The following is a 22,375-nucleotide window of genomic DNA, read 5'->3' on the forward strand; positions in this document are numbered from 1 at the left end:
TTAAGTCTTCTTTGACAAAGATCGTCTTTCTGTTCTGGTGTTTGTGGCATTGCACTAAATTCTAGCATATGCCGCAATAAGGCTTGGTGTAACAATTGCGCATTGGGAAGTTATAAGCAGTCTTTTGCAGAAATACTATAAAGCGCTTCACCACTTACCACGACAAATCTTTATGCTCTTTTTACTCAGGGAGAGTGTGACTCACACGATATTCACGTCGGGATATTTTTTACTACTCCAACATACTATAGACATATGCTAAAGCCTTAATTTTTTTCTCTTGGGGGCCGTAAAACTGAAATGCTTTTAATGTTGGTATTTTTAATTGATTCGGACACTTAAATGCTTTGGATTCAGGAACCCATTTACTTTTGTTTCTGCAAAAATAAACAGAATGAATTAATCTGCTTCCCGGGGATTTAGATTTCCGGAGGAACGTTTCAGTATTGGGATACTATTAGTGAATTTTAAAGGAATACCGGCAATATGGGTGTCAAAATTCTTCGAATTGCTTCACAAGACTCCATCTTATGACCTTTGAATCATTTGGTGGAATGGACATTCCAGAGTAGGATTCTGTCGGGCCGTGAATGTCCGTTCCGAGGTCGAATCGCCATATGGTCACGTAACAATAAATAACAGACTTCTGAGACAATTTCAAGAATTTTTAACCATTCCTTCCCTTTCCTTCCGCGATCTACGTTCGGGCCTGGCCGGCGCCGGTATTGATCAAAAACACTTTAGGATTACCAGGAGTTGAACATTGAAAAATGTTTCGCTACTCCCAAGCATAATTATCTACTGATTCCCTGTGCAACTTCAGCTAGTCCCAAACGATAACGGAGTAGCAGCTAGGGGTGGTCGCTCAAGCTCAAGCTTTGAGACAGCACGATTAAAAATCCAATATTTTTGACCGATTTGGCTTCGTGTCACTACTCCAAAACCGTACAGGAGCGGTACACGGATAAGTCTATGGATTTTGGATTTTTCATAGTTACCAAATTATGTTTAATATTGCCTGTAATTCCATCTAATTATAAGAATATTTAATTGAATGGAATATAGAATTGATATTACCGTTTATGCATTTTAAATCGTAAATACTGTCGTAGAGCATAATTAGAATTTTCGTCGTAGTTGCAGATCTTAAGCATGTCTTCAGCAGTGATCATTTCATTTATTGTTCACATATTATAGTAGCGTAAATTACAAAGGATAATTTTCATGGTGCCAATATGGAATCGAAATTGAAGGTTCTTTTTACAGAACATAACTTTTCTTGCAACCGGTAGCTCGCTGCGTTTGATACCTCGCAGACGTTAAACAGAACTGAAACGAGAGCTGACGAGCGCGAATGTTTGAAAAGCACGGTTATTCGTCGCGAGTGTGAAATGTTTTTTTGCGCGCCATTGAACGAGCATAGGTTTCTTCCAGGCCAACACTTAAGCATAGTGACACTGCACTGGTTCCAATCGACATACGTACGTCGTTTGAATGCAAACCCTTGACTTCAGGGTTCAGCCTATGATCATCACTTAGCCAGGACGAGACAAGAAAATGAACTACACCGTTTCGGTTTGCCGCCTCGACTTCGATGCTTCTAATGCAGCACAGATCCTAACCATTCGACAGCGATGAACTGCGATGCAAGAGCTACGGTATGTGTTCCACGTGAGGTGTCATCATAGCAGAGCCAGCGCCAGCGACACGTGCATATTTTTGCATTCTAGTTGTGCTTGGTAATGTTCCGGTTCGCTGTGTGGCTGGCTGCTGCCATCGCGTATCATACGGTGCTGGGAATCTCGGTATGTATGTTCGTACATACCTGCTGCATACATGATTCACGAGAGGATGAAAACAGATTACCTTTGATACCAATAAACATAATCTCGGCAGGCGCGAACCGTGCGGTGTTTGTCTTCTTGTATGCCGAATATTGCCACGATGGCGATGATGAGGTTACTTTCGTATAACATATGTACATAACTGGCCAGATTCGCTTCCCATAACTACAACGAGGAGCCATGACTTGTTGTAGCCGGCTTGGAATATAGTCACTTTCCGAATCGGAGGGAGGAGGAAAAGGTTTATGCGAAAAGGATACACAACTCGTACCGGTATAGTCCGCAAAGTAGGACAGATAAATTGGGTAGATTTGCTGGAATCCGGAAAATTTATAAGTGTCATATTTTGTTGAGAATAAAAAACTTAGTTATTTGTAGCTTGCTCGTTACTCATCAGTGGTACAGTGCAAGCACATACTCACATACACACACAGTTTTGATATTGGATGATAGTGTTAAAGAAAATTTCGCGTTCGATGTTCTTCGTTGAATATTCATGGTCTGTCGTTTCGGTGCACAAGTGAGGCGTTTTGTCCGATTCTCGCACGGATAGCTGATTTATGAAAAAATTAACAAAATACAATTATTGTTTTGACAATTTGTTGAATTCAATAGAAAAATCAAACAAGTAACAAAACTTTCTATTAATTTTACTACTTTTTACATTTCTTACAAAAGAAATATATAGGATTCGCTCAAACTTTGAAAACTTTTTCCGAGGCCCGGAGAGCCTGTATGTTCCAGCGTCTGCTGTTACAGGTGTTGCAAGACGATTGAAAAGAACTTCGAATTTTACTCGATCGGTTAAAAAATTGATCTTAAAATTAATGAAACTTATCATCCACATACCCTTCCTACGCTGGAGTGTTTCCACATATACAATACCACCAACACCGTAAATAGACGAACCGATTAGAGATGGTTGGGTTTCAATTTTTTCGAACCCGACCCGAACCCGAGAGCATGAAAATTTAAAAACCCGAACCCGACACGACCCGAAATTATAAAATTTGAAAAACCCGAACCCGACCCGAGCCCGAACATTAAAAACCCGAACCCGACCCGTACCCGAGAATAAAAATTTTGTAAAACCCGAACCCGACCCGAGAATTTTCAAATTTGAATACCCGAACCCGACCCGAACCCGAAAATTTAAAATTCCAGAAGCTCGATCCGAATCCAACTTGCTAATACGGAGAATCAACCAAAGATCTCGAAGCTTTTTAATTCCTGGCACGCGAGCTGGACCCTAGGCTCATCTAAGAATAGTAGAATCACTCGAATCTGAAGTAGCACCATACACATTGAGTTATATCTGCATATGGAAAAACAAATCACTGCCGAGTAGAATCCGCATTTATATTTACTATTATTGAACGTCGAATTTGTAATGTTCTGAGAAACAACCTTGCCCGCCCAACTTAACCAAAATTTGTAATTTTTTATCAGAAACCATTCTTGCAAGGCAGTTTCATATAATTTGTTACATGTATTAAATTAAGCTATGGTAATTGGCATTTCGTATTCGACAGTTTACATGACGTCACCCACGTTACTGGTTGGAACGATCAAACCTGTATCGAAGGGTATCAATCAAGATTTTCTGACGTGTTCTTGATGTCCCATCATTAGCGTTAGGATGATCTATGATTGGGTATCTAAGTTATTTTATGCTTCAGATTACACGGTAAGCGCGCCAATAGAGATGCTTCTACATCTCCAATGGAGCTCTCGGAACGACTCCAAACTTTAAAAAATCCGTTAATGGCTTCAACAGAACACACAAAATTTTTGCAATCAATTCCTTAAGTGGTGCTATTATACCATCACCATATGAGTGTCATGAACAACGAAACCTGGCAGAAGTGAAGCTAGGTTTAGTTCTGATGGAACAAAGACAGTCTCTAGAAAATAAATTTGGTCTAAACTATCGGCTTTTAAAAAAATAATGTGCCCTTTTTAAATTTGAGCCGCTATAATGACACCAAAGTACCACCAAATTTGTGAGTTCAAATCCTTATTTTTCCGTTACAGTTTATTTAATTTGCAAGCAATCTTTATCATAAACCAATTTGATTAAATTCCGTTCCGTTAAAGCAGGTACAACCTATTTGTTTCATTTGACCAACTTAACAGTGCTCGCTTAAAGTTTGTTTGGGGTATAAATGTACCCCAAAAAAAAATCGTTTGCGTTAGTGTTTTGTCATGTGTACATAATTCAAAAAAATAATTTATCTTTTTTTAAAAGCAAAATATCGATACATAGTAAGCGAGAAACTTATGTAAAATTGTATTAGTTCCAACTCTGCCGAATTATAATATCTGTTATTTGATATAACAAAGCACTATAGCAAAATAACTAAAAAATGCGATCGGTACCGTAATTTTTGCTTTTGCGGATGAAAGAGTCAAAACACATTCGTGAATATGATTTGTATATAGTATGCAAGACGCAGCATTCAATTCGTTAGCTTCTGCAGCCCAGGCTCTGGAACATACTTACTTTATATACACGTACAATGCACCGGCTCTACCTGTTCCTTCGACGCCTTCCTGTTTCATCTCCGTTAGCTGTATTTTTGACGTTTGTATTGGCGTTTGGTTTTCAAAAAAGCATCGGAATAAATACACTTTTTGACCGGTTTTTGAAAAAATTTGTTCAAAATGAAATTTAATAAGCTTTACAACGACGTATAAATGGTCAAAATCGATTTGAAACTACCGCAGTTATAGCAAAGGTAATTTTGACGTTTTTTAAAGAACAAGTCTATACAAAATTAAATATTACATAATTAAATAGTCAAAGCACGAATATTTTTAAACAGGTTACTTTACGAATGATTTTAGAATAAAACTATCCAATTTACTTAAAAATTTAATTAAAATTAGACATATTAGAGCGATTTTAGTTCTGGGGTACGAATGTACCCCACAAAACCGTTTACGCAGAGAAAAAGTCGCCGCGGTCTAAGTATCGGTTTTAAAGTACCTGTCAAAATTTATATTCCATTATAGAAAGTTGAACCGATATTTTCCAATAAATTCCTGTTGACTTGGTTTATTACTAATTATCATGAAAAATAAATCGCAAAGAGATTTTAGATGTGAAACACATATTGTTGAATGCTCTCTCATGAATGTTCGTTTAAAAAATTAAATTATTCAGGCAGCTTGCGAATCTGAAGAGGCGAAATTTTATGCAAGAATGAAAAAGTACAATATTTGAGCACCAGAAAATACGACGAATTCTAGCGATTCAGAGGTGCTAACATTTGGTACGGTTATATGTGTCATCCATTCGTATCTCGAAGTATAATTCACTACTACAAAAAAGACTACGTTTTGTGTATAGACGCAAACAGTGCACAGTGGTCGCAATGGTACCAAAACGTGCGTTTAATTAATGGTGCTCTAGGAGTTGATTTTAGCGATTTGGTGTGTTAGAAACACTTTTTCAGAATGGAAGCCCCCTTCTTTTGATGTATACTGAATTGTGATTAATCCACCTAAAAGTGAGATAGAAAATTTATTTCCACTAACTTTTAAGATAGAGGCACGATGTCAATAACAAAGTTAAAGTAAATTCTACTGCGAGAAAACTTGTTGAACATGCAAACTCTCCAGAATGTAATGGTCTTGAGATAAAGCACATTGTTTGTGGGAGACACCCAAAACATCATTTTTTTATTATAACTTTTTTCTGAGATTTTTGCAATTCTTCAAATGTTCTATGAAGTTGTTGAAATTAAGAAATTGCAGATATTTGTCGAAGACGTCAACATTTTTGACGTAGGACTACGTCTTTGTTTTCGATATAGGGGTGCACGTTGCAAATTTTACAAAAATGGTATGTAACGAAAAGTGGTCCAATTTTAAACACATATAATTCAGCCATCTCACGATAAATTTTCAATTTTTTTGCGTATATCGTCCCGAAATACTTCTAAGAATAGATTACAATAGATAAACCCAAAGATTTTTGATATCATGGCATTAAAAATTTAAATAATGAACAACCTAGTCAAAATATCGCGCATTTACACACATAAGATAGCGCTTCCCTAGTCCAGCACGACAGATTTGTGTACCTAGCTCGCTACGCTTCTATGGATGACGTCATCATCGACTATTTAAACGGACCGATTTCGCCGAGCCAGCTCAGTTGCTTGTTGAACGGCGGGCGAAGCAGATCACTGCGCTGTGTGTGTTCACAGCCAGTGTAGCTGAGTTAGAACTTAGAAGTCCGTTACACTGGCTGTGGAGGTACGTTACTAGTGATGTCTGTTTTTTGCAAATAATCGATTATCCGTTAATCGAATAATTTTTGAGAGCTTGATTAATTCATTCGATTAATCGACCAAGATAATCGATTACTTAGTAAATCCTAGCTTGTCAACAAAAAAAAAGTCGCCTGACACATTTTGAAAAATTGGGAGAATTTTGGTCATATTTTTTGCCCTGCGACTTTCATTTTCAATGCCACCCTTCATTAATTATGCTCTCGATTAATTGATAGCAGCTACTCGATTATACCGAAAGCTTGTAATCGATTATTAATTTTTCGATTATTTTAGAAATTAATCGATTATTTGCGTTAATCGAGTAAAAAAAGACATCACTATACGCTACCCTGTGCCGTCCAATAGGTAACTGCTACGCCGCCATGATTTCAAAGCCAACATCCAAAACGTCGCGTTAGGGTCGATCCACAATAAACAAATTCAATTTCATTCGACACAATTTTGTGATAGTCAAGTTCGTTTAATCTGTTGGTGCTCCATGGTATAAAGTTTTTGTTGAGTCATGCCGTACGGTATCTGACTAGTGAAAATCGAGCTCCGAGCAACATGAGCAGAACAATTTGCACTGTCAGTGGGGCCCATAATTAGTGTGCCCGCTGAGATGTTGACTTATGTCAGTTCAATACAAATGATATAGGGGTGCCATATACGTGGTAACCGCTCCAACTGCTTCCTAAATGCCGCTGTAGTGTTGCCAGTAAATTTTTGGTTTAACTAGCACATGTATTTGCTATTTTCGCTTGAAATTAAGTAATGTAGTGGTAGTAATAAGCTTCCCATTTTGGTTTAAACGCAAGGACAGTTTTTAAAACAGGATTTGATTATTTAGTTTAACTCATTTAAGCAATGTTATCAATTCTGTAATTTAAAAGGAATTTTACGGAACTTGGTGAATTTGCACCACTTGCAACTGGTATAATCAACCTGCACAAAGTGTTGCATAACGCAGGGCTGTTTTTTGGAACAAAAGCATTCAGCCCTTCGCTATGCAAAATCACGATATTATGACAGAAGGGGTTAGCGCGGCCGTTCCTTTCAATCGGGAAAGGCCGCGTGGAATTTTGGTGAAACGCGCTAATAGTGTCGTGGTGGTACTAGTTGTCTCTTTCACTCTACCCATCATCATCAGCGTTGACTCATTTTGCATTGTACGCTTGGGTTCAATGTTTGGGGCGAATGTGTTGGTAGGTAGGGGAACTGGCGGTAAAATGAACACGTTAAGCAAAGTCATTATTATCTAACTAATAAGTGAATGAGATATTACAATCACCTTATGTTTCTTGTTAGACATGTTTTGTACATATCTGGTAAAAATACTTCGTCATAAACACATTTTTTCAAACATGATTCTTGATTTCTAAACATGTCCAAAAATGAGACATGTTTATAGCGAGTGGTAAAAATGAACATGTGGCGGTGGTAAAATGAACAGCTTCTGGTGACCTGCAAAATGTCCTGTATGTATGCAATGCGCAGCAATAAATAAGTAGTTCAATCACAATAGGATCGGTGCGACACCGATAGCTTGGTGTCGATTGAATGCATACGTCACGGCTTGATGCTAGCAGAAAGGGAGAAGAATAATCGCATGGTCGTTCTAGGCGAGGATTTGTGAAGAATTTTTTGCCGGCGTCGGCGGTAAAACATGATGATGAGTTTTATTCTACCATAGACCATGCGGTAGTCTTGGGTGGAACGCCCAACTCCTACTCTGCAGAAAGCAAAAAAATTCTTCACATTTCCTTTCGATCATGCCCATATGAGCCTGCCTAGTTCTAGTTTTCCGTTCTAAGTTTATAACTGATTCGCTCTAGAATACCTATCCGTCTTTCAATTTTCATTGCTTTCGTTTCTCTTAGTCTCAAATTTGCCGAAAATAGCCAACAAAATCGATACAATGCGCAGCGTTGGAAAGCATTTTCCGATCAATGCTAATATCCCAACAAATCATGAGCTTTGCATACACACAGCGCATTTTACAGGCAAAAAAATTGTCACGGAAGAATTCAATTTTCATGACGTAATATTAACCATTTTACAATCCTGTGGCATCGAAACACATCTACAAACTTGGGTTTATCCATGGGTGTTTGAACTTTTAGGATCAGTTTGAGAGCAACTAGAAAGCTTGGTCTATACATGAGATGTGATTATATTGTCTAAAATTTGATTTTTCTTCACCGGTCCGGGTGTTTTTTCCCCAAACTAAGTACTAACAAAATAAATATTTTACAGTTCGTGCAACCCCATAGGGCTGCCCCTTGTAGTTTTTATTTATAAACTTAAGAGTTGTTAAATAAAGTGGGTTAAAAATACCGCCATTTTGAATGACAATTACTAAGAGATGTGGAAATATGTGGAAGACATTTCGATTCTATGAGAAAGACAGTGAAACGGACTATAAGCAAAAATACCTGTATATATGGCCTGTATATAAAAAATACTTAGCGGCAATGTATGTTTTTCATTTTGTAACAAAATAATTACGACATTTTAAGCATAACTTTTTATAGCAATTGTTTCTATGTGTTATTCTATTCTACGAATATTCTAACAAATCTTTGAAAATGTCAAAGTACACATATGAATCCAAAACTCTCAGCTCTGTAGTCTCCAACTTACGAATTATTCCTAAACTAGCACAACAAAAAAAGTGATCAACTAAAAAATGCGCAAAAATTTTTGGCTGTCTTTACAAGAATAAAAACCATTACAAACAGTATTAGGGTTACTGCGCCCTAACTCATCTTAGCTCCTCTATTCATCCCACCCATTGGAACTCATTAGTTAGAGAAGTATTTGCTATCTTTATTCAACGCATTAACTCAAAAAGTCTAACTTTACTGCTTCTTAGGAATGAAGGAAAGATGGTGATACTTAAGCGCAATCCAGTCACTCTAAGTCGAGTTATCAACGAAATATTGTGACATCTCGACTAATGAGATGGATAAGGGCTCGTCTACCCTATATGCCGTTTTCATGAAACGGTTAAAACCGGAATTGTCAATAATTCTTTTGCGAGCACGCATTGAATGATTAAATATTTGAAATTAACCCTCAAAAAGGCAAGCGAAAATTGTGACTTCATAAAGCATCGCTTCTAAGACCCAATGAAACCAAGAGCCTCTTTTTTGTCGTTTTACCAGTGAGAGAATCGACAGCCCGAAAACGCTCGATCATTTGTATTTCGAATTACAAATTCATTGAAACTAGGGAACTGTAACTAGCCGAGCCTATGAGACCCCTTGCCTTTTTGAGGGTTAAAATTTGACAGAGATGTAATATATAGGTGAAAATATTTTTTCTAGAGATTTTCTGGCAAGTCGGATCCTAAGTAGCAACTCTGACTACACAGTCGTTTCGTGAAAATGATATCTAATACTCTTTGCTATGGTTCATACTCATGAAAATACAGTAAACCTTTTTAGACGTCTCTAGTGTTCACTTTCCAAATCCTGTTAATTTAAGAATAGTTTCAGATAACAGAAATTCAAAGCTCACGATTTATATGTGTATTTATTACTCTCAATGATTTTTTAGAATATTCGACACATAGAAAAAAATCGTTAAAAATTTATGCTGAAAAAGTCGTACTTATTTTGTTACAAAACACAAAACATACATTGCCGCTAAGTATTTTTTATATACAGGCCGGTGGATGCCCGTTGCAAGTAGTATTTTTTCTTATAGTACTTGTCACTGTCTTTCTCATAGAATCGAAATGTCTTCCACATATTTCCACATCTCTTAGTAATTGTCGTTCAAAATGGCGGTATTTTTAACCCACTTTATTCAATAACTCTTAAGTTTTGAAATAAAAAATGTTGACGTCTTCGACAAATATCTGCAATTTCATAAATTCAACAACTTCATAGAACATCTGAAGAATTGCAAAAATCTCAGAAAAAAGTTATAATAAAAAAATGATTTTTTGGGTGCCTCCCACAAACAACGTGCTTTATCTCAACACCATTACATTTTGGAGAGTTTGCATGTTCAACAAGTTTTCTCGCAGTAGAATTTACTATAACTTTGTCATTAATATCGTGCCTCTATCTTAAAAGTTAGTGGAAAAAAATTTTCTATCTCACTTTTAGGTGGATTAATCACAATTCAGTATACACCAAAAGAAGGGGGCTTCCATTCTAAAAAAGTGTTTCTAACACACCAAATCGCTAAAATCAGCTCCTAGAGCACCATTAATTAAACGCACGTTTTGGTACCATTGCGACCACTGTGCAGTGTCATGAAATGGTTGGGTTGTTTTGTTCAAAACCCGAACCCGACCCGACCCCGATAATTTGTAATTTGAAAAACCCGAGCCCGAAAGTTCAAAATTTCAAAAACCCGGACCCGACCCGAACCCGAGAATTTCAAATTTGAAAACTCGCAACCCGACGCGAACCCGAGAAGCTTAAATGTACAGAACCCGAAACCCGTCGGGTTCGGGTCGGGTCCGGGTTTCGGGTCCAAAAACCCGAACCCGACCATCTCTAGAACCGATGTCGGAGGTATCAGTGCAACCTACGCTGGAGTGCTATATTCGGTACAAAGTAATTGGGAAAAACGAGCCCCATCAAACGTCCCACCACCCCGCTCTTTGCCAACACAACACAGCCCAGGTCACAGGCAGCGCATCGATCATCTCAAATCCTCTCTTCGAAAGATCACAGATCAAACTCTCCACGCGCAATACACTCTTTCCCTATCATAAGCCACTGAATAAAACCCAATCCATATTCTCTCGTTGCGCCCGAATGTTGTGATACTCAAGTGATCTAATTATTCAAACAGATGAACCAAAAGCGCTACAATTTTTCATCGGTAAACGACAATCCATACTTGTTTAGAATATAGTTTACAATCCGAATGTTCACTTAGCCATTAAATTGGAAGATATTACCACCGAAAGTAGACCGCATAGAAAAAGCAACGGACAAGAACAATACAAATAGTGAGTTGACACTTTAATTCGCATATTGAAAAAATGAATAAAATATTGTAAATTTCCACTGATGAAGACCGAAAACAACGGTCGAATCGTTTGGACGTTATAAAACGTAGTGTTCAATTTTATGCTGACTGTAGAGCCGTAAATATTTTCCTAGAACAATGTTTGGAAGAGCAGATCCGGTGAAAGGCTCGAAAAGAGGCTGATGGAAAAAAAGTTGGTTTCTTATACTCCTCGATTTTAGCTGAACGCAGTTGCTTGTAAACCAGAGTTTTCATTGAATGAAGCAAAGGGCTAGTAAATTAGCCAATCCCATACTTCCCCTCGTCGGAGATTACTCCATCAAACTCTACTTCTCGGCTGGTACGTAGACAAGATACTTCTTCGTACACGGCCGAGCGTTGCTTAGTTAGATCACGCATATATCGATAATGTTAAATGGCTTATCTTTGGCTCGGAAGTAGACCATCCAGGGCCGGTTGTATTAGATGGATATAATTTGCATCGAAAATGAGACTTATTGGCATTATTTTTGCCATCGGAGAAATATTCAAATCGACCTCCATTGAGTCTGAGGGTATGTCGACCGTCGAAAAGATACATTTCCCATTAGCAAACAAATCATGTGGGCGCGAAATGTAGCTTTTATCGAAGGGAACGAAAAAATTAATGCAACGAAATTTGAAATGATGGAGTTATTGGTACTTACTTATCACTCCGTATCTTACTACCCACTTGGGAAAAAAGTGTTTCGCCGGCCCCCGCAAATGCAAGGGTGGAGCAAATAAGTCTGAATGTTTCATCCACCAGCTGTTTAGAGGGTGCATTTTTGTCGAATCGATGTTTTGCTTTCGATTTTTTCGAGGATCGATTTTTTTTAAATAATGAGAATCGATCTGGCGGGTCGATTTTTTTCAGAATCAGAGATGCCAGATTTGCAGACAAGTCTGCAAATTCGCAGACTTTAAATTTTAGCTGCAGATTTTTTCGATGACGCAGATATTTGCAGATTTTTTAGTTTGGTTGCAGATATTTGCAGATTTTTTAGTTTGGTTGCAGATATTTGCAGATTTTTGAATATAAAGGCTTTTGGTTACACTAGCTTTCCTGACATTTTTTGTTCTTCCCAGACTTTTAAAATTATTATCGCAGACATTTGAGAAAAGTACCTGGCATCTCTGTTCAGAATGCCCATTACTTCGTTCTATTGTTGGTTGTAGAAAAACTTACCTCTGTCAGCAGTATGCGTTCACACATCTCAAGTACGATCACTACTCCAGTTGTGTATGGACAAAAGACACGACACGCTCTCGTTGTGATTAAGAGAGTCTAATGTGGGGAGCAGGGATATCAGGTATATTTGTCTTCAATGACCAACATTCCGAATCGGCTATTGACATTGAGGCAGAATTCTGCCATAAATCAGCCAGGTTTCCGAGAAAAAATTAAAAAAATTAAGACATGTCTTCACATCTGGCATCGCTGGTTGGGAACACCCACCATCATGGGACATAATTGTCAGTATTTATGATGCAAGCAAATTTAAAAGGTGAAGATTACAAATTCGATTGCCAGAAAGCAACAGCAGTAGTTCTGATCTAATCATGGTTGTCACTGTATCACAGTTGAACGCTATTCTTTCTGCCTGTGGATATGCAGCAGTGGATGGTGAGCTTGCTGACATAGTCGTTCGCTGGACTAACGTCGCTATTCATGACCCTAATGAGGCGGCCATGTTCATCGCGCACTTTATCCATGAAACCGGTGGCTTCCAGCATCGGTGGGCAATTAACCCTCCGCAGTCAACATGGGATTATGACTGTCGTGACGCGTGCAACAACATTTACGGGTACGATAATTCGCTGCAGAATGTGGCAGAAGATGTCACAACTAAGAGACTCTTGTTCTGGCTGAAAAGAGTATGCCCCTCAGAAGCACCCTTCAACTTTTATCTCACGACCAAGGTTATCAATGGAGAAGTGGAGACAAGTTCCAGCCACCCGAGCGCAAAAAAACGTTACAGGTTATATCTCAAAGCGGCCGACGTGTTGGGTGTTCAAAATTTGGCAAGCGAAGGTTGATCGAAAACGTCCAGCGTTTTATCCACTAACTAACAATGGGACAACAAAACAAGTGGTAGTGAAATAAATATCGCTGAAATTTGAGTTCTTGTAATTTAATTCAAACAATATTCCGAACCGCTTTTCTCTGCCAACCGGGAAGAAAGGCGTGACATCATTCGCGCACTCAATTATGTAAGGAAAAACGGAAAAATTAACGCATAAAAAGCGAAACCTTGCGTCTAAATTCCGTTGTGAAATTTGACCTGTTTCCACCGACTTCGCAACGGACTAGTCAGACTCGATTATCCGGGGAAAATAATGGGGTTATGTCGCTATGGTGATACACAAACAATGAGAGTAGTCAATATATGACGGATCTAGCTGCTTGTACCCTCATGTGGCCCATTTACTTGCATAGGGTTGTTTTGGTTTTAAGAAAGGTTGATTACAGACGCTCTATACACAGACTAGCGAAATGTCAAAAATTGCAGCCAAACGGACTGTCAAAAAGTGCAGCCAAACGCGCATGAGGGTTTTGAGAGGGGAAGTACAAGAGGAAGCCCATGCAAAGCTTATGGGAGCTTCCGTGATGCCAGTTTACATTCTTGGTTGCCAGTTTTACTGTTTTTCTCTCCGCTAGTCTGTTATATAAAGTGTCTGTAAGGTAGATGTAGATATCTTGAAAAAATGGTTGCCTAGCAGAAAGTCGAGGGAAAACGATCCGATTATCTGTTTAGAAAAAAAAATGAAACTAAATTTGTTCATCTGGAGCCAATATATAATAACCGAAATATTGCGTCGATTGAATCATCCCTCAGTCCACGGGAATACTTCTAATATTTACAAATTGGTGAAATAATTGCTATTGTTCAGTTATATCTCTGATACTGCATACACTAGAATCAATAAGCGATGTTTTCGATCGAAAATGTTCAAGACATCTTGGAAATTTTTTTAGCTATTAACGGCAGTGTTGCCAAATATGCACCTTATTCAGTTTAAAATTAAAAGTACATTTTTGTCTTAGGAAATCGATGCCATACTTCTCAGGATTCTTTTTGGATCTTTTTCTGGATTCTGATAGTAGTCTTCTTAACATTGGTAAATTTAACAAATTTTTGTAAATTTTACAAATTTTCGTAAATTTTACAAATTTTCGTGAATTTTACAAATTTTTGTAAATTTTACAAATTTTTGTGAATTTTACAAATTTTTACAAATTTTTGTAAATTTTACAAATTTTTGTAAATTTTACAAATTTTACAAATTTTCATAAATTTTACAAATTTTCGTAAATTTCACAAATTTTCGTAAATTTTACGAATTTTCGTAAATTTTACAAATTTTCGTAAATGTTACAATTTTTGTAAATTTTACAATTTTTGTAAATTTTACAGATTTTCGTAAATTTTACAAATTTTCGTAAATTTTCCTAAATTTTACAAATTTTCGTAAATTTCACAAATTTTACAATTTTTGTAAATTTTACAATTTTTTGTAAATTTTACAAATTTTCGTTAATTTCACAAATTTTCGTAAATTTCACAAATTTTCGTAAATTTTAGAAATTTTCGTAAATTTTACAAATTTTCGTAAATTTTACAAATTCCCGGAAATTCTACAAATTTTCGTAAATTCTACAAATTTTGTAAATTTTACAAATTTTTGTAAATTTTACAAATTTTGGTAAATTTATCAAATGTTTGTAAATTTTACAAATTTTCGTGAATTTTGCAAATTTTCGTGAATTTTACAAATTTTTGTAAATTTTACAAATTTTTGTGAATTTTACAAATTTTTGCAAATTTTTGTAAATTTTACAAATTCTTCTGAATTTTGCAAATTTTACAAATTTTCGTAAATTTTACCAATTTGCGTAAATTTTACAAATTTTCCTGAATTTTGCAAATTTTCGTAAAATTTACAAATTTTCGTTAATTTTGCAAATTTTCGTAAATTTGACAAATTTTCGTAAATTTTACAAATTCTCGGAAATTCTACAAATTTTCGTATATTCTACAAATTTTGTAAATTTTTCTAAATTTTACAAATTTTCGTAAATTTAACAAATTTTTGTAAATTTTATAAATTTTCGTAAATTTTACGTATTTTCGTAAATTTTACAAATTTTCGTAAATTTTACAAATTTTCTTAAATTTTACAAATTTTCGTAAATTTTACAAATTTTTCTGAATTTTGCAAATTTTCGTAAATTATACAAATTTCCTTAAATTTTACAAATTCTCGTAAATTCTACAAATTTTTGTATATTCTACAAATTTTGTAAATTTTACAAATTTTTTGTAAATTTTTACATATTTTCGTAAATTTTACAAATTTTCGTAAATTTTACAAATTTTCGTAAGCATTATAATTTTTCGTAAATTTTACGAATTTTCGAAAATTTTACAATTTTTCGTAAATTTTACAAATTTTCGCAAATTTTACAAATTTTTGTGAATTTTACAAATTTTCGCAATTTTTTGTAAAATTTACGAAAATTTGTAAAATTCAGGAAAATTTGTAAAATTTACGCAAATTCGTAAAATTTACGAAAATTTGCAAAATTTACAAAAATTTGCAAAAATTTGTATAATTTACGAAAATTTGTAAAATTTACGCAAATTCGTAAAATTTACGAAAATTTGTAAAATTTACAAAAATTTGCGAAAATTCGTAAATTCACGAAAATTTGTAAAATTTACAAAAATTTGCAAAATTTACAAAATTCAGGAAAATTTGTAAAATTTACAAAAATTTGTAAAATTTACGCAAATTCATTAAATTTACGAAAATTTGTAATATTTACAAAAATTTGCGAAAATTTGTAAAATTCACGAAAATTTGTAAAATTCACGAAAAATTGTAAAATTTACGAAAAATTGTAAAATTTACGAAAAATTGCAAAATTTACGAAAAATTGTAATGTTTACGAAAATTTGTAAAATTTACGAAAATTTGTAAAATTTACGAGAATATGTAAAATTTACAAAAATATGTAAAATTTACAAAAATTTGTAAAATTTACGAAAATTTGTAAAATTCACGAAAATTTGTAAAATTTACGAAAATTTATAAAATTTACGAAAATTTGTTAAATTTACGAAAATTTGTAAAATTTACGAATCTGTATCGGAATTTATCCATATTTCTACGTTTTCTTGCATTGAATTTTGATGCAGGATTCGAGAGAAAAGATTCTCAGAGGTCTCATTCTGCTGAATATTGTGATTTATTCTGGATACTGATACAATCATGCTCAAATTTTAAATTTCTTCCTTGTTTATTTCGAGTAATATGTAGTCACCTTTTCTTTTTTTGCTTTTTAACGACATTCAATTAGCTAGAGGTTACTTAGTCGGTAAAGTTGTGAAAATTTGGAGCCATAGTACTCAAGTGAGAGCAAGGATGTGGAATATACAAATCGGAAAACTAGAAGTGACAGGGTTATTAGAAACAGGCCTAAAATCTTGCGGATTAATCTTTTGTCTTCTGCTGGCAGGAGTCGAGCTTAGGCAGCGTAACTACGAATCTCTCGGGACGACTAACATGTCACCTGGTAAAGACAGACTTGTTCCTCTTTACCGACATTCTGTTGAATATTATGATATGGTTTTGCTGCCTAAACTCGACTCCTGCCAGCAGAAGACAAAGGATTAGCCCGTAAGATTTTAAGCCTGTTTCTAATGACACTACCACTTATTGTTTTTCGATCTGTATATGTCACTTCCTTGCTCTCGCTTCAGTACTATGGCTCTAAATTTTCATAACTTTCCCTAGCCAGTAATCTCTAGCTAATAAATGTCGTTAAACAGCAAAACAGAAAATGTGACTGCATATTAGTCGAAATAAAAAAGGAAAAAAATAAAATTGAACATGCTTCTATCAGTATCAGTATCCTGAATAAATCATAATCTTCAGCAGAAAAAAAGTTTTCTGGGGGTCCGTGAAAAGTTTCCTTGTGGTCCGCGAAGATGGATACTTTTTCCGGTTGGAAATTAAAATTTAAATATTTTTCACAGCGTGCAGAAAATATTATATTAATAGCAAGCAAAATCAGTCCTCACAAACAGTATAATATCGTCTCCTCTGGCTGCGCAATGAAATGAACCAGCTACAGAAAACAAAAGTGCCTGTAAACTGGAAAAATATAATTTCGATTGACTTTAAACAAAATCCTCTTAGATCTACAGTACATGGCGTTGAACTGGCACTAAAAGCGAAAACGGATCTTAGTCTCAAGGAAGTGACATTCATACAGCTACATCACGTGAGAAACTTTGTATAGATAATGTTTAAAAGTCCAGCCCAGGCAGAAAACTTCATTGCGAAGAACAACATGCAATACGGCGTCAAATACGACAGCGTCAAACCCAAAATCCTGAATATATGGAAGACGTCAAAATGGAAGTGCGCCTACATGACCTAACGCGGTGCATTAGACCAGAACACAATAAAAGATTTATGTCAAAATTCGAAGAAGTGGAATCCGTTACAAACGATACTTGAGGAATAAATTTCAGTGGCATTCCCAACGGTGCACAGTGATCACCTTCCATACAAAAGTAGACCAAAACCTCAAAAGCGGTCCGAATTTGATAAAAACTTAATATTGGGATAGATTTGTGGCGCTGAATTCATATTTTATGTTATTTTTTTGTTTTTGTTTTGTCTCAAATTTTTGGGGTGGTTCGAAAATTCAACATTTACGTATCTGTAAATTCATTTTCAAAAAAATTGGCGTGGGGAATTTTTAACAGAATACACATATTGTTAATCATTGATAATACTGAGAAATATTTATTATTTATATTACGAACCCTGGGTAATCAAGCACTACGTTGCGTCTCCTTCAGACATCACGAAAAATTACAAATTTTTCATACCTCGAGCAGAAAGCGGCATAACAAGGCATTCATTTTCGGCAAGTACAACTTTTAAGTGTCATTAACTACAAGCAATCTTTCCGAACTGTTTCGAAACAAGCACAGCCAGTTTGAACATTATAATTTTATTTTAATGCATGATTTAATATTTGTTCCTTATGTCTTGGCGAGAAGATAGGCTTGTATCGAATAAATCGAATGGCAATTATAAGTCCAACGAATAACCTTTCCAATGAAATCAGTTCGACCCTAATCCGAATCTTAACTGAAAAGATAATCAATTGAATATCACAGGTTAAAACACATTTTTTCCAGAAATGATTATCAATTTCGACTTTGAAGCTCAGTAAAAAATCTGTTTTTTTGTCATCGAGACCTAATATTTTGAGAAGGCCTATTTAGAAACAGAGAAAAATGTTAAATCATGAAAAATCTGAAATAAAATTTTGAGGTTTTGTCCGACTAGGCGACACTGTACGGCCTTCGTGTTGCTAAAATGCGGTTGGCAAATATCGTTGTGCACCTACCCTGATCAGTTTCCTGCGTGTCAGTTTTGTAACCAGACGACACACAACGGAAAACAAAGTTCCGAAGTTGCTAAGGAAAATAAACCTACTGCAATCAATGCCACAAATCCGTTTTCAACAAATGTTTGTAAAACACAAGCAATTGGCCAACCAATAACTGACATGCTTTGTATATCGAAACTAACTTCCTGTACCAACAACGAAACGTCTAGTGTCTCCAAGCCAACAACCAGCACAACCAAAGCTAAAAAAACTAATTTACAACAGCGAGCCGTAAGAGTTAGAAACAAATGATAACATACAACTTTGAACATCATGGCACCTTCGTCAATCAAGAGATGGACGTGAACGATAACGCGAGAGAGGGCAAATGGGCTCACTTCAGAGTTGTTGGTTGGTCCGAATTTCTGTAGCGTTTTGCTATCTTGGAATTGGGTTTTAACTTAAACTCGTGTTAATAAAGAGTACAAATTATATGAATAGTTACTTAGAATTAACGGCGAAGTTTATACGAGATAACAATTGCTACAGAATCGTAGGCTCCTTTATTGGTCACGAATACACAAACCAGTTGATCTTTAGAGCGTATGCTAGTTGAATTTTCGCCGTAAGCAGCATATGAATATCATTCGTACCCTTGCCTTTGCGAAAGGCAAATTGAATTTTGATAACAAACCGTTAACCTTCAACCAATTGTCTAGGCGTAGTGTAATGCAATCGACCGATACGAAATGTGGTCGTAAGTTGGATATATATACATGTATATATATATATATATATATATATATATATATATATATATATATATATATATATATATATATATATATATATATATATATATATATATATATATATATATATATATATATATATATATATATATATATATATATATATATATATATATATATATATATATATATATATATATATATATATATATATATATATATATATATATATATATATATATATATATATATATATATATATATATATATATATATATATATATATATATATATATATATATATATATATATATATATATATATATATATATATATATATATATATATATATATATATATATATATATATATATATATATATATATATATATATATATATATATATATATATATATATATATATATATATATATATATATATATATATATATATATATATATATATATATATATATATATATATATATATATATATATATATGAATAACAATCAATGTTACTTGTTTCCTGTCCCGTGGATCAATGCCATTCTGCAGAATTCATCGTTAAATGTGAGTAAATTACGTAGATCCTCGGAGACATGTCACGCACAATTTTCTGCCTACTAACGGAGTACTGGCATACCTTTCTTACAAAGTCTAAAGTTTATCGCGTCGAACTATCTCGTATGTTCAAAAAAAAACCTAGTTCGAAAAAATCCATTCATCGTTTCGTTGACATGACGATTTTTGCCTAAGGTTACGTATCAATTTTGAGCGAAAAAGGCTCACCTATTTCTCGAGTGCGGGATCTGCACCAACCACATCCAGGTTCACAACTGAACAAAACTTTAGTTGTTTTCTTTTCCTGCAAACTAGCTACATACCCGTTTATCTGTAGTCCGCCGTACTTTATAAGCCTTGCATGTTTGCATACCAGTTGATAATCAATTTCCGTCAACGACCGCACCTCATATCTGAGCAGAGCAACAGGGAGTACCAGCGATATGTATGGAGAAAGTTTTGTGCGTGTCCGTAGGCTGCGGGACTTCGGTTGAATACGCAAATTGTAGAAGATGCCATTTACAGCCACAAACCGCTTTTTATCCCTCGGCTGTATTCGTTATCACATGTCACTGATGTCACTAGTCTTCCAATACATATGAACTCGTCGACAACTTATTGCGGCGTCAATTTCTATCTCGGAACCAACACCATGCTGGCGACCTGGTTCTCTATCAACTACAATTTACTTTATTTTGGCAGAGTTTATACTCAGACCGATATTTGCAGTCTCTCTTTTATGAGGCACAAAAGCCTCTTCCACTGCTCTACGATCGACTCTAATGGTGTCTAAGTCATCCAGAAACCAAGAAACATACGAGATCTTTTAATGATAGTGGCGTTCCTTTGCACAGCAATTCTTGGCATCGCACTTACAAGCACTCTTCAACAACAAATCAGGAAGTGCATCGCTCAGCTTCAATACAGCAAGCGTCAAAAACGAGTCGGATGTTTAATAGCCAAAGATGTAGCTTGTTTTTAACCGAAACTATTCAATTTGTCGGGAAGTCAAGTTCAAACATTATCTGGCACCATAGCTGATTTTATTACACTGAATCATGGACTACCTTGAAATCTACAAACAGATGATAAGTTCACAAGTTGTATTTGCAAAATATAGTGGTAGTGTTCTAAAGGTCAACTATTAAAATCGAGAGCCATTACTTTGTTGTATTGGTTCGTTTTCGTGTGAAAAGTTCAGTATTGAATTGGGTATACATATAGACAAATTTCGCGCCAACTCGAACAAATGTTGGCAGCATCTTCTCAGATTTTAACAAAACTTTCTGTACATGAGAACTTTGTCACAAAACGCCACTTTGCATCCTTTGTTTTTCCAAAAATGATCTAGACTGTCTTTTGAAAAGTGTCAAACATTTTTTACTATTTTTTTTAAAGGGCTATAGTCTAGAAATGACAAATCCTATAAAAAATGTTTCGGGAGTGATTTTCACAAAATTAGTCAAATTTTTGAATAAAAATATTGAAAAAAATCTTCATCGACTTCTACACTGAAAAAATCGATTTTAAAAATTTAAGGTCGATTTACAAAAAAACATCTTTGATTTGGATGAAATTTTGTTCCAAGATAGGTAGTTATGTTCCCTACCTACCGTCAAAAAATTCAAGTTGTGTGCTTTTAAGAAAAAACTAATTTTTTTCAGAGTATTTTGATTGAAAACCATAACTATCTCAGAATCCAATTTCCCAACTGCTAGTTGCCCGATACATGTAAAAAGTATCAGTAACGAATTTGGTACGGCATCTCGGACTGTACTGGACCGGGGCCGAAGGAATTCGTTTAACGGAGATCGCGTACTAGAATACTTAGCGTACGACCAGACAACATGTTTAATATCGCGATAACCGCCACCACAAGTGCAGAGACCGCTCTCCACGACCTCAATACGCCGGCGATGGGTCTTCTACGTATAATGACTGTACATGACCCGAGATATGCCCCGAATGAAGTCATGACCTTCATCGATTCTCTTGGACCAAGGTTTGTTGATACCTTTGGGATTCCTGAACTTCCATCGCTCCACGAAATTTGCCAATTTTCGAGCATCCTCTGAGAAGAAATATTTAAAAACTCGGTAAAGCTACGCGATCTTTCATAAATATCACCTTCTTATGCCGAAATGTCCACATTCTCATTATCATTCTAATCCAAGTGTCCGCCTTCTCATTACCCGGAATGGAGCACTCCGAAAGAATTCAAACTAAGGTAATAAGGATTTTTTCAGATAAAGTACCCAAAAACTCCCATGTTTTCCGTAAGAAATACAAAGAGTGCTTCCCATGCTTCATCAAACGGAGAGCCTCCTGTAACTGTAACGATGTGGGCATGGCCGTTGATAGGTAAATATAAAACCATCAATTTTGTGGGGAGAATGTTGGCGGCATAGCCTCTTTTATGATTGCACTCACCACTACTGTCATAATCATTTGCATAAAAGCGATGCATTGCTGTCATATGACGAACATTCCGTGTATTCCAATCACA

The 22,375-nt window shown here is 35.3% G+C and overlaps 3 protein-coding genes across 7 annotated transcripts in view; 2 read left to right on the forward strand and 1 right to left on the reverse strand.

The window, feature by feature from the left end:
* The window catches only part of LOC131685193 (actin-histidine N-methyltransferase), a 317,693-nt gene that overhangs the window by 43,454 nt on the left and 251,864 nt on the right, over nucleotides 1-22,375 (forward strand). The gene's annotated exons all lie outside the window — the stretch shown is intronic.
* Nucleotides 1-22,375, reverse strand: part of LOC131685192 (uncharacterized) — a 160,209-nt gene that overhangs the window by 40,789 nt on the left and 97,045 nt on the right. The window lies entirely within an intron of this gene.
* On the forward strand, nucleotides 12,604-13,261 carry LOC131685196 (uncharacterized). The gene has a single exon (XM_058968743.1). It carries the CDS (start codon nucleotides 12,701-12,703, stop codon nucleotides 13,175-13,177), a length of 477 nt encoding a protein of 158 aa, XP_058824726.1. The 5' UTR covers nucleotides 12,604-12,700; the 3' UTR covers nucleotides 13,178-13,261.

Source organism: Topomyia yanbarensis, chromosome 2, assembly GCF_030247195.1.
Source record: "Topomyia yanbarensis strain Yona2022 chromosome 2, ASM3024719v1, whole genome shotgun sequence".
Classification (NCBI taxonomy): domain Eukaryota; kingdom Metazoa; phylum Arthropoda; class Insecta; order Diptera; family Culicidae; genus Topomyia; species Topomyia yanbarensis.